The 13,300-nt window shown below is 46.4% G+C and overlaps 1 protein-coding gene across 1 annotated transcript in view; it reads left to right on the plus strand.

Annotated features, from left to right (window-relative positions):
* The window catches only part of LOC126523667 (uncharacterized), a 112,898-nt gene that overhangs the window by 45,769 nt on the left and 53,829 nt on the right, over window positions 1-13,300 (plus strand). The window contains exons 5-6 of the mRNA XM_050172265.3: window positions 124-269; window positions 6,802-6,937. Coding sequence (XP_050028222.2) covers window positions 124-269; window positions 6,802-6,937 — 282 coding nt within the window. The remainder of the gene's footprint in view (window positions 1-123; window positions 270-6,801; window positions 6,938-13,300) is intronic.

Consider the following 13,300-nt stretch of genomic DNA (forward strand, 5'->3'; position numbering starts at 1 on the left):
ACAGGTTGGCTGACATGAACTTGTCATTGATATGGTATTCTGTCTCCTCGTGAAAGAGTCGAAGAATCCCGCTGGCAAACATCAGCTACATTAGGGCATATGTCCACTCCACTGTTCGTGCAGGAAGCTGTGGGCATCGCTACCAGAGAGGCGCCAAGTGGTGGCGACTAGTGCTACCTACCCCCCGGAAGTGGCGCGCGTCCTAGAAGAGGAGCTGCTTCACAAGCCCATGGTTGTTCGTCTGGGAGCAGACACACCTGCTCTGTTGGGTGAGCACTGTTGTCTCCAATGAGCTTAATGTTGATTCCGAAAACCGAAATTGCACATACTGTATTGTGACTCGCAGAATGCTTGCACCTTTACAGCAAAGCTGTATGTCGCTAGGATCCCGTGATTCTTTCGCATTCGTCGGCAGAAAACTATCATCAACAACGCTCACACTCCTGTAAGCACTTGTAGCCATGAAAATATGCATTGTTCATAGCTCATATGCTCATAGCCTCATGAGGCAGATGCTACAAGCACTCAGCAAAGTGAAGTGAACGATGCGCAAGTTCTTTGGAATCATGCATACAACATACAGGACAGCATGCATATCAATAGACACCAAGCTCAAAACAAGCATCCAAACCACATAACTGATGATAAGGCACTCATGATAGCAATGCAAAGCACGTAGCGCTCCCCGTATACATTTTGCACAAGCTGCAGCGGCGACGGCAGCTTGTGACATAGGGAGTGACGTCCCTAGCCTTTCAAAAATAAAACAACCAGCCTTGCAACTAATTCAGAGTGTCTACCAACCGGGAAAACCGGGAATTCTCAGTGATTTTGAGTAGTCTGGAAAAACTCAGGGAGAACTCAGGGAATTTGTGCTTCTATCAGGGAAGATTAGCTGTAATGTTATTGAAAGGGTCGAAAGTTGAGGTAATGCTGGCTCGAGTAACAGCAGGAATCTTAATAAATCGTCTTTGACGCCCTGTCGTCGGCTGGAGGAGTTTCCAGTGTACAGTCAACGACCGACTTTCCGGATTCCCGATAATTTGAACGGCTTCGCGGCACCACCACGTACCCTATAGAGTCAATGTATCAGAACGTCTTAAATTTCTGACGTAAGAACTCTTCGCCGTCCGATTTTCCGGACGTTTTGCCGGGACCGCAGGTCCGAAACGGCATTAATCAAAGCTACCACCGCTGCCATTTTGATTACCTTGCCGCCTGGAACCGGCGCTCTCGCACGCAGATCCGCTGGCAGCCGTAGCCACCACGGCAGCAACGCTATGCCTAGCTGCTTCGACGTTCGCTATGAAGCTTCTTGGCGTTGGTTGTCGTGTTTTTATTGAAAGAATTCGCTGCTGTCAGTAATGGCACGGACTCCGCCTTTGTGGTCCTCGCGATTGACTTAGAAGCTTGGAAAGCACGGTGCGTTGCATAATGCTGGTTCCCGAAAGTCAGCTTCACCTCCGTACACAAATGTTACTTGGTGAAGCATACGCAAAAGTATTGCAGTGAAGCATAACAAGCGTGGGAAGGGGCTATTGCCACGGGACACAGTATGTATTCTTTAATTATACACGCGTGCACCCGGTATTTCTTGTCACAGTACGAGCACCGATATGCATAATACGTGTACCGGCAGGCCTTCAGAGCATTTTCGAATGTGACTTTGATGGTTTGAGCCCTTAAAGGCACTAAATGACATGCATTAATTTTTTCCAACTGGTCGATCTTTGTGACGTTTTTGTGGCCTCTCGGGAGTTCGAAAAATCGGACGTGGACTGTGCAACTGACTAAGAAGATGCTTCAAGTGGTCTGCGGGGTGAACGAGTGGCGGAAGGAGGACAAGAACAGAAAAGACCTACGCATTGAGGAATTAACGGGAAAGGAAGCGTGCTGCCACCATTTTGAAGGAGCTTGAGCTCAAAAAACAAAGTGTTGGCTGATGCTGAGATGCAGGTGTCCCTCATCCAAACCAAATTAAACTCTTTAAAGCAGTGAAACACAACACTGAGGCGTCGTTCGCGGGCTGAGAGTATGTCAGGACGGTTGAGGTTGACTTAAGAGCTGTTGAGAGAGAATCTCAATTGTGACAATGTTCGGGCCTCATACCACTGAGCTGGCTATCAGTTGATAGAAGTGGCTAATATTCGAAAATATTTGCTTCTGTATGCGTCTCCTTTTTATTCATATTTGAGAATGTCTGACTCGATTTGCAACTTTTTTCGAAGACATCTTATTTGCTCTGCATTTTACTAAACCCTCCCTTCTATTCTCTTTTTGAATAGCATAAACACTACTCTTTAGTATTTAAATTAAACTAAGTCATTTTTCTTTTAATTCTTTTGTATGCTTACTAGAGGGTGACAGCATCGGGCGATATGGTTTCAGCCCATCTTGACATAAAGCATAGTTCTGCATCACTCAGGGAATTTTGCAAAGGCACTCAGGGAAAACCTGGAAAACTCAAGGAATTTGAAAATGTCAACTTGGTAGACGCCATGTAATTTCAATGTTGTTGTTGCACCGCTATGGGTGGCGGCGTGCTGTCAAAATTACCATTGCTCCTATTCCTACCATTATTCTGAAATAGCACTACTACCATTACTCTAAAGCGTTGCATACTCCCCTCACCACTTGTAGTGGCGGTGGTTTTCTAGTCTCGCTGGATATTCACTTTTGCAAGGCCGAAATGGTGAGTTCTTTTTTTGTGCAAAATTGGTGTGAAGTAAGGAATGCGAGGGTGCAATAATCTCTAAAGAGGGCATCAGTTGTATTTTTTGGTGCATACCATATTTACTCGATTGTAACATGCACCCGTTTGCCATAACCCTAGAAAAGGAGTTCTTTACAGAACTGCACACCTCATTATTTCATACAGAAATACAACTTTTTCTCATTTGGAAAGACAAACATTTACTCCCAATGTGCTAAAGTTGTGATAAATAAAAAAAATAGCAGTTTCATCCGAAAGGCGAAGCATCGATTGCAATAGCAAATTAGTAGACAGCTATATGAAAAGTAAGGATAGTACTTTTATCGGCCGTATAAACTTTTAAACATTCGCTTACTAACTAAATTAACAAGCATGGTGTCGCGCGCAGAAGCACACATACTTGTTGAGTGAGCAGGGCTGCTCACTCAATGACTGCGGAAACTTTATCAGAAGGCTGGAGGCAGAAAGTGCAGTAGCAGGAGCGAGCGAATTGACCTTTGTGTGGCCTCTTGCTTCAACGTCAACTAAGCGACGAGAACACAGCACGATGCGCCTAGATGCGTACACTCTGTCTCCATCACAGATTGCTTTCAAGATTGTGGCTGTGCAGCCGAAACCTTAAGCAGCCACCACCGGAGTGGAACGCTTCTGCTGTTTTGTGCCAATCCCGCGCATAAGTTACGGGAACTCTGAATGCCCTTAATGTGGCCCGATTTCTCTCTGTCTCCGTATACGTGATTGCTTTCCTTTTATTCGCTGCATGAGTGATGAACACTTGGCATGTCTTCGCAGTCGGTTCTTCCATGCTCGTAGAGGAAACGCAGAAAGCGGGAAGACGGATGGTGGACTAACCTAAGCACATGTACTACAGCACATGGAGGAAGCTGTGGCAGCTAGGCTTGAAGCGTGTTCGAGGCAGCTATTTTGAATTGCCGATGGTGATATGGTAACAAAGATTTAGGGTCGTACTCGATATTAAGGCGCACACAATTTTTGAACCCATTTTGTCGGAAAAAACGTGCTCGTTAGATTCGAGTAAATACAGTAAGTCGCATTTATTTGTCCCAAAATTTTGTTGGTGCCTCTTATACAGGTACAACTTATGCTGGCCGTTCTTGCAAAAACTGTGAAAAATTCCTGAAAGCAGAATGCTCAAGGTCAAAATGTGATTTTTTAAAAACTGGATTATCGAGAATGGCAGACGTCAGAAAACAGGTTACACATTCTAATTTCTGCATTAATTAGTTAAATACAACAATGAATCTAGTGCATCTACACGGGTGCTGGAAATGTAAAGTTTGTAGCTTCTGACGAGGTGATCTTGTATCAATATTCAAATTGCGCGAAAAGTTCTAGGCCCTGCAGCACAAAAAGTTTCTCCCCTTTTCTGCTGGGAAACTGAGACTGGGTGCTTTAGGAGTGCAGCAAAGCACATTCACAGGAAACTGTTCAATTCATGGAAGTGACACAATAAATAACCAAAAGGGTACCACAATTTTTACTTTTACAAAAAGCACGACTTAGTTATCATCATCGTAATCATCAGTTGTCCGCGCAAAAAGTCACAGTGCTTCCGGCTTCCGATGGCCATCTTGCTTTATGTATGCATATATTATATGTACATGCGTTCAGGCTAAATTGTTGTGATCGTTTGTGTGTTTGTCTCGAGCATGCTGCGCCGCAGAGGCAATGCCAGCATCGTGCATAATGTGACGTAGAAGTTATTCAGAGGCCGAGGACGTTTACCCAGCGAGACCGCCAACTGAAGTTGCTGAAATTTTTGTCAGTGCGTCAGAGAACGAGGCCTTTGGTGGCTTTGAGAGAGCAGCAATAAATATTGGTTTACTATCCCTAAGAGGAGTGTTGGTTGAAGGTTTTTTTCTACTGGAATTTTCAGCTCGTAAAAATATTTTAAATGAAATTTCAGTACCCTGAAATGGGTAAGTTTGGCATTTCGCTGAGTGCACATCTGTGTATCGTTTCATTATGTCGACCAAGTTAAAATAGGTGCAACTTACGTACCACTTTTTTCTTCGAAACAGGGGAAAGAAGGAGGTGACCTATACAAAGGTGTGACTTCTGATCTGAAAAATTCACTAATCAAATTTAATTTTCAGTCTGCAGCTGGCCTCAGTTGCTGCATCCCGAATTAATTTCAGGGGACTGGCCTGAACTGGTTACAAACTGGGTTTATTTCTCATACAAGATATACAGGTACATCACATGCGAATTTTTTCAGTTGTACTATTAGGGTGAGAACTGTTGCTGGGAACCCACTGCTTGAGAGGCTTCCCTGGGCTTCACACTCCTGCCTGTCCCTTCTCTAACTGTGCATTGGGTCAAAATGTGTTAGGGCGCAGAGTGCTCAGCTTGTGTTCTCGTAATGTCTTCTTGCGTTCCTCTATTGCTTTGATTAATATACCACAGTTACATCAACCACTAGCATCATGTTGACAAGGTTAACCCTTTCGCTGTCACGGACGTACCGGTACGTCATCGCGCTTCCCCCCCACGGTGTCACTGACGTACCGGTACGTTCTCTATCGTGCGTTCAAAATTTCGCGCCTGCGCGCAAAGCTGGCGCTCCTGAATTGGCCACGCCATCTGTTGACTCTTTCTACAAGTTCGTATATTCTCCCCGACCTGTGTTAACCCATGTATTGAAGAGTACGGTGCGACTGCCACTCCCCACTTTCTCTTTGCTAAGTGGCGCGGTGGCTCCGCGTTCGCTGGATCATGCGTTGCGCGCGTGTGGTTATGGGTTCAAGGGTTGTTCTGCCATCTCCGCTGGTTTGAAGGTTTTTATTTTTCTTCTGTTGGTGTGTCTGCTACGCCGCGTGAAGTTCAGGCGCACGTGCCGTTGCCTCTCCGAAAAGAGTGACTCGATTGCTGCTTTCGCTCTCTCGCCGAACCCTCGCTTCTGACTTGCAGCAGTAAACGTAAAGCCCTTCGAACTTTGTTTAGCCTTTTTCCATCTCCCTCTGTCTTCTTGATCACGCAACGTCCCATTTCTCTCCGTTGTGCGGGCGACTGAAAGCGCAGCCTCCCAGCGCGCGGTTACTTTCAGATGGCTGAGCGCGCGGGAACTTCGTCTGCTCATTGGTGCGGTGGCTCAATTCCGATTTAGAATACGAGCCGAGCTCGGATTCGGACTCGGACAGAGTCGCATGCGAGAAAGAGGGTTCCACATCGTCAGATTCGGATGTTGAACGGATTTTATAGTCAGGCTGATGATGATGATGATGTTTACTAACAGCAGCTGCAGAACACTGAAATGTGCATATAGCATTGACTACGTTATTTGTATACCAATCATAATGAAAAATAAATTGCTATGTTCATTCCCTGTTATGCTCGTTCCCTGAAACCAAGCGGACACTGGGGGTGCGTCAAGGCCAGAAAGGTCCGACAGCGAAAGGGTTAATAGCCTGTAGAAGTTGAAAAACACTGAACCAATTTAAGGAAACTTGCCATGCAGTTGGGCTAGCTGACTCTGTCCTGGATGACATGTCAGAGTGGCCCTGCAGTCTTCACTGTTGGTGCTCATAAAGGGCACTAGGTGTGAAACAAAGCAGAAGTGGCCAGGTTTCAGAGCAGTTTTGGGGCAGTTTAAAGAGCTCCTCACCAGGTCTGACCATTTTAAACAAACGTAGCGTATATGTTATGCGCTGACAATTGTGTCTGCAAAGTATTAAGACACTGCTCGCCACGAATGCAGCTTAAATTCCGAATCAAATGCCACACATCATTCTTTCGAGGGGTCCCGGCTTCTATCGAGAGAGTCGCACACGCACATGCCTCTTCTCAGTGCTCGCCTCCTGGCAGCATGGTAACGGGACAGTTAATTTCTCCCATCTGCTCCAATACCGAATTGATCTGAAAAATTATTTTGGTAAGATGCTCCGTGGATGAAGTTTTACACCTTCCTGTGTAGAATTTGTGATGGGGCCTGGTGAGGGGCCCTTGATGAACTGAGGTTTTCATGGTATGTTGTGCTAGGTGGCTCTGAGGTGCATTGCCAAGAAGTGTGTGTACACCAGAAGTGGCCCCCAAGTCCAGGAGTCCTTCCTTGCTTACAACTGCTGCAGGTGTGTCGCAGTGGTACTGCTTGGCCGAGGGCACGGACGAGGCAGCCTGGTTCTCGCGGAAGCTGCGCACCCTGGACAAACTCCTGCGTCAAATGCCCTTCTCTCAGTGCCTGGTGTTCCTCAACTCACAGGCCAGGTATGTGCTGCTCCTTGCCGCAGCAATTCAGTCTTAAAAGCAAGCATGTGCAAATACTGAATACAGTACATAGTAGATTTCCTAACCAATGTCAAATAGAATAATAAAAAATAGCCAAATATCGAATCAGGTATTGAATATCGCAAAGTTTTACAGATAGCTTCATGCTTACAAGCTTTGTGCAAGAAAGCATAGTGCTGCATATGCTCAGGAGTTCACTGGAATTGCGTAACATAAATGTTGCTAGCTGTCAGAAACTTAAGTATTGTATCCGCATAATTGTAAGCCATATTTTTTAATATCTAAGATTGGGAAGGGGTGTCGATTTATAATTTATATAAGCGTGGCACTGCCAATAAAGATGAGGCTAATGAGATATCAGGGAACCCACATAGTGGTTACAATTTTATGTTTGATCTAAGGATCCATTTGTAGCATTTGGCTATTCCATGCACTTGTTTGGAAGGATTTTTAAAATTTTTAAGAATTTTCGCTGCATCCACAGTGTTCATTGGAGAGTGTTGATAGTTTATAGAAGGGCTGCTCTTTGTCATGGCGGCACTTCCGGAAAATATTGATTGTCAACGGAAGACCCAACACTGGTCATGCGTTCCTATTTGGCTCTATTTTTGATGCGTTTGACTTGACTGCTGGCCACATTTTACTGTCTTGTTTTGTCAATTGTCGTGAGTGCTCCGGATATAAACATTTGGTACTCGTTCACGTCAATATTTGAAAGGGTTGCCATTCTTTACGTAGAAGAAATGAAACAACAGTGTGGCAGGATGCAAGGTCGACATTTCAAAATGGGTAGCGCATGAGTAGCATCTGCAGCAAGGCAATACCATAGAACCTCGTTCATGTGTTTCGGGGAAAAAAATGTGAGAAAAAGACATACTAACCGGGAAAACGTGCGATCCGAAGTAGCTAAATCAATTTGACTGACTCAACTGTTGTTGACATCTATGTAACGTGAAGCATCACGTGGATTGTTGCAGCACGAGACGCTGACGTGCATCGAGCTGGTGGTGCTCCGGTGGGCCAAAACACATTTTGTTATTCTCATATTGCGTGGTGTTTTAAGAGGGCAACAAGAAACCTAAACGAAGTTGAGCTGTTGGGCGACACCGGATGCCATCGAAGCGAAACGTGATGCCCACACCTAACTGCCATTCCCTACTAAAAGCCTACTTAAAGGATGCAGTACGCTACCAGTGGCACTACACACCACGTGCTGTAAAACAGATGGGCGAAGACGCTTATGACAATAGGTTTGGCGGCAATAGCTGTGCTTGCGGCGTACAACGACGACCCAGGTGGAGATTTGCTGGTACTGGAATAAGAAACTGCGCGCTGTCGTTTTCACGTGAGATGGGTGGCTACATATATGTACTGTTCTCGATCGCGCGTGCCTTGCGCCTGTTCTTGTTCATGTGGGCTCTAGGGGCCGGAAAACGTATTGGGGGCGAGGAGTTATGGAGTCGCTATCTGTTGGAAGCGCCTCCCTTGCGTAGTATGAGGGGGCACGCGGCCCGCTCCTCATAGGTTTCGCTTACAGCGCTCAATAAAAACACCACGCGGCAGCCTCCTGGACATTTATGTAGGTACTCTCAAAACGAGGGAAGTTTTTCACTGTCGATATAATAATTTGGGCAAACTTAAAGCACAGAATCATTTACAGACGCTATCTCTTTACCGAATACGTACAGCGAATGCCACTACATGCGGTCGCCGCGAAGGAGTCTCTCGAACCGGCTTCTTGCGTGAAAGGTAGGCAAACGCTGAAAGTAAACTATGTGAAATATGTTCTTATAGTAGGCTGTCTGTATAAACAAATGGGGCATAACAGAATGAAGCTTCAATGCGGCGATCGCACGGGTCCGCAGCGACCGACCGCACATCTGCATGCATGTCCACGCACAATGTTTTGCTTTTGCTGTGAGCGCGTTTTTGCACCGTGTGTGTTTGCGTGCCGTGAGCTTTAGGTCGCAGAATTTGAGCATTTGACAGTACACTAGCAACCATTGTAGCGTGGACGTAATCAGAACTGTCCAAAAATAATTTTGTTATGGAGACTTTGATGCCTACGGCGACTGCGATGCGCCGTTGCTACGATTCAATATTTTTTTGTCTTCTAAATTCTTGGACATTTCAATATTATTTCTCAAGTTGCGTCGGACTGTATGTTTATCGGTCTTCTCAGTGTGCGATGTCCCTCTGCTTAATTTTTGTAATCCAGTGCATTAATTCTTAACGCAAACATGACCATATGCCATGCCTTTCTTTAATGTGCGTCTTACCTCTCCCTTTTCATTCAAGTGAACTTGCCAGTATCTAGCATCAACAAGTTCATAGACCAAACCGTCCTGACATTAGCCGAGCAGTGGGTGCGGGCTAGCATCTCAGTGCACGTTTTCTACTACTCACCGAACATCGCGCAGTCCCGGCGCCGTAGCAGAAATCTTCCTCGCATCTGTGCTTGCTGCATACCCGAGTTGCAGCCGATGGCTGTCTGCCGGTTCTAAATTTCACCAGCCAAGCTTCACGCATGCAGCGGATACATGTGAATAAGGCTGACACCAGGCTCCGTTGCATACGTCCGGCACTGCGGCACCGAGCAGTATCCTACCATGCTGCATGCCTCCAAAGGCAGCCACTACCTATTATAGTAGTTTCAGATGTTGTCAAGTTGACACCCCCAAGGCGGTAAAGCCTTACCACCTAATCAGAACCGCGGAGCAGATTTCCAGCTCGCTTCGGTGCTTCCGAAGCAGCCGACACGGCCGCTGTGTCCCCATGATCCCTCATGCCACGTCACGCCGACGGTAGCGCCAGCTTTTCCAGTGGTGGAGCTCGCCGCTGATACGATCGTGGTCTGCAGCAGGAAACGGCGGCACATTTCAGTTATCGCCTATTAAAAACGTGCACTACGCTTTTGACGTCATCATGCACTGCGAAACCTGCAGATAGGCAAACATGCTTATCGCAGTAATATCGGCTGTGGTAGCTGAAAATGCCGCATGCGCCGACCGAGGTTTCCTGGCACCAAAATGAGAAACTGGGTGCGCGCCGGTGTTTTCATGCGAGACGGGTGGGTGAGTATTGCAGTGAAGCTGCCGCAGTGAGCAGCTATATACTGTTCTCGAACGCGCGCACCTCGTGCATTTTCTTGTTTACATGGGATCTAGCGGCCGGAAAACTTATTATACGATTACAGTTTGGCGACGTAATGAGTGTTGGTGCCAAAAAAATTTTTTTTCCCAGGAACGTATGAACCGGTAAAAAATGAGCGTATGAGCAAATGGGTCATTTTTTGTGTTCTCAATTGTGAACGTTGGCGCTGGGAAAACTTACGTAACAGTAGCATATCAACGAGGTTCTACTGTATTTTCAGCTGTGACAACAAGTGAAGAGGTTTCTGCAGGCTGAAGTTGACACACGTTCCATAGCTGGAAGCTGAGCTCACAGTGTATGTCACTAAAACATGTCAATGGACCTTGCCAATGATTTGTGATATGTTCATGCGACAAGCCCAGGTCCTGGCCCTGGAAGCGGTCATACCCAAGACGAGCTTTAAAGCCAGCATTGCTGAGGCTTTGAAGATTGTAAAGAAGGCTGGTTGCCCTCTGCGTCATCATACTAGTGTGTTTGTAGACATCCATCGAATAATTCCATCTCCTTATCAAGCAGATAGTTGAGGATGTGCTTGCACAATCTCCTCCTTTTTTCCTTATCTTGTAAGCTTCAAACATTTCACATGTCCTTTGATTTTTATCTTTTATCGCTCAGTTCCGGAAAGCATCTGCACTCTTTGCAGTGTTAGGTGAGGTTGCTGCCTCGCCCTGTCTTTAGAGAGTTTGCATGTTCCTGCAGCCGGTCGTTAATGTAGGGGCCGGTTTGTCTGCTGCATGAATTTGCACTGCTGTAATCTCCAAATGTAGTTAGGCCTTTTAAGGACCACCTCTGCAGGGAGTACAGTGATAAGCTAGCAGGGAAAGGTCGCGGACATGTGAAAAGAGATTTTTTCATGAATGTGTGTGGTTGGGTGCTTTCAGCATGGATAAGGGATTCATGGGATGTGCTGGTGCGATTGCTTGCGAAGTTCGGGATTTTGCTGGTTTACGAAGGGCTGTGGGAACGCAGCAGTGCTTTCGATGGCGCCACTAGTTGGGACCATGGTGAAAGAACAGGTGCTTCGATGACGCGAGGGCCGCTGGGCAAAGTGCATCTCACAAATGGTGGTACTTTGCGCGAGTACAGCTGCATGGCAGTGCACGTGAGGAGGCTGAAAAAGCGAGAAATTTGAGTCTTTAAATAATTGTTGCTACACTTAAAGTGCATTGAAATAATTAGAACTAACTTGTTCGCTCTTCCCATCTTCCACTGTAATCGTGAAATCCCCCTAGGCACCGTAACGGTTGGCAGTACCTCCAACAGTGCGGTTGCATTTCTTGCTCCTGCAGGTGGCATGTGACGATGCCCATGAGCATTAGCATATTTGGTACGAGCAGGCGAAAAGCTTTTATATTTGCAACATATTACTTAGCTATGAGCACTTAGTGGTCCATGCTCTATTTAAATTACGGAAAACAACAAAACGGGGCTATTTGCAAGACAGGGAAGAGAAGTTTGCTTCTCGAGTGGTGGTGTTGCCTCACAGAGACAGACTGAGATGAATTGTGGGCAAGAAGTGTTTTGTGCCTAACTGCAACAGCAAATAGTACTCATGCAAAGTTTCGACATTCAGGTGCCCAAAACAGGACAGAATGCAAGTTGGGCAGGAGAGCCATGTGCAGACCAATGTGGCGAAGAGACATGTATGCTACACTGCTCAGCACACTGCCGTTACATGAGACGAAAGCGGTAACAAAGCGACCAGTGATAGTGAGTTCTTGTTCAAATAGAACTAGTGTAAGGAAGAAGAGCAGCACAGTCGGCGACATTGTGAACGCGTGGCTTGAAAGGGAGAGCTCGCACTGGGACTTTGCGTTGCTGTTGGGCCTCCTACCAGCGGCTACTCATCTGTTGTAATAAACCTCATTAAAATTGGTGGAAGTGCGAGGTAGCCATCACAACTACCATCCTGGAACTCTACTCCCGGACACTGTGATCTACCATGCCCAAGACACTGTCACCGAAAATTGTCGCTAACAAAAGGCAACACAATGCACTAGTTGATCAACAAACAACAAATATTGCTGTACAAAACCACACGCTAGCCGCCACCAAGAAAGAACTGCAGTCGAACCCGTATATATCAAACTCACAAAGAAATGTCTATCAGTTTGAATAGGGCATAATTCGATATAAGCCTGCTAAAGAATTGGACGTGATAAAAGCATATTCCATTTATAAAATCACTTTATTGGTGAAACTAGCTTAGTTTCGCATGAAATAGTCCTGCATTTTCTTCTGCTTTGGCAATTTCGTTGCCTACAACGCACACACTTCTCCACATTGTCTAAAGAATCAGTGCAGCTGAGGCCGCAACCTTCCACATTTGCGCAGAAGCACTGAACTAGTATGAGGGCACCAGTAACCTTGGAAGTATGTGGGCAAAGATTGTCGTTGCTTTCCTCACTGTGCCCACTTTCACTTGGGGTCGGTACGATGTCGGATATGTAGTCTTTTTGGGCTCTCCTGTGGTCGTGACACCATCATCCGCACTCACAAACTTCCGGAAGTTCCGACAGCTCGCTCCAAACTTCGGCAACACCGGCAACGACTTCGTCGCACTCATCAGAATTTTGACTCATCACCGGGCATGCAGAAGCCGGAACTTTTAAAGCGATTTTGGATAACCCACTTGTACACGGCCACCTCGATGTCTTATACACGGCTGGGCATACGCATTAGGTGCCACGAGCACCAAGTCGTTTTGTCCGCTTTAGCCCTAACCTCCCCCTTATTCTTCAAGATCTTGCTGTGAGTGCTCCTCAGAATCTTGCATGCTGTGGCAACATCTGCATTCGACTCGATTTACGATCAAATTCAGCCGCTTGAACATGGCAACACTGTGGGAGAAGGCTCACAATGCACAAACACAATGAACCAGAAAAGCAGCGAGACAACTCTTACTTGTGCCATCTTGCACGACGTGTGCACAGGAGCCTCTGATTGGCTGTCTGAGCAAGCCCTGCGGGCGGGCCAGGATCATTTTTTGAAGGGGGGTGCCGACAGCTCGCCTGACGCAGCACGGTCATGGTAGGGAGAATGGTTGGATGGAGCCGTGCCGGTGGGTTTCCCCATGCCCGCGAGGGAAAGCCAACTTCTGGGGGCACTTTTGCGCCGCCTAACATTCGATATATTGGAAGTCGCTGCTATTTTTGTTTGATGTAAGCGTAATTTTTGCTATATATACTT

This window comes from Dermacentor andersoni, chromosome 6 (genome assembly GCF_023375885.2).
Source record: "Dermacentor andersoni chromosome 6, qqDerAnde1_hic_scaffold, whole genome shotgun sequence".
NCBI classification, from domain to species: domain Eukaryota; kingdom Metazoa; phylum Arthropoda; class Arachnida; order Ixodida; family Ixodidae; genus Dermacentor; species Dermacentor andersoni.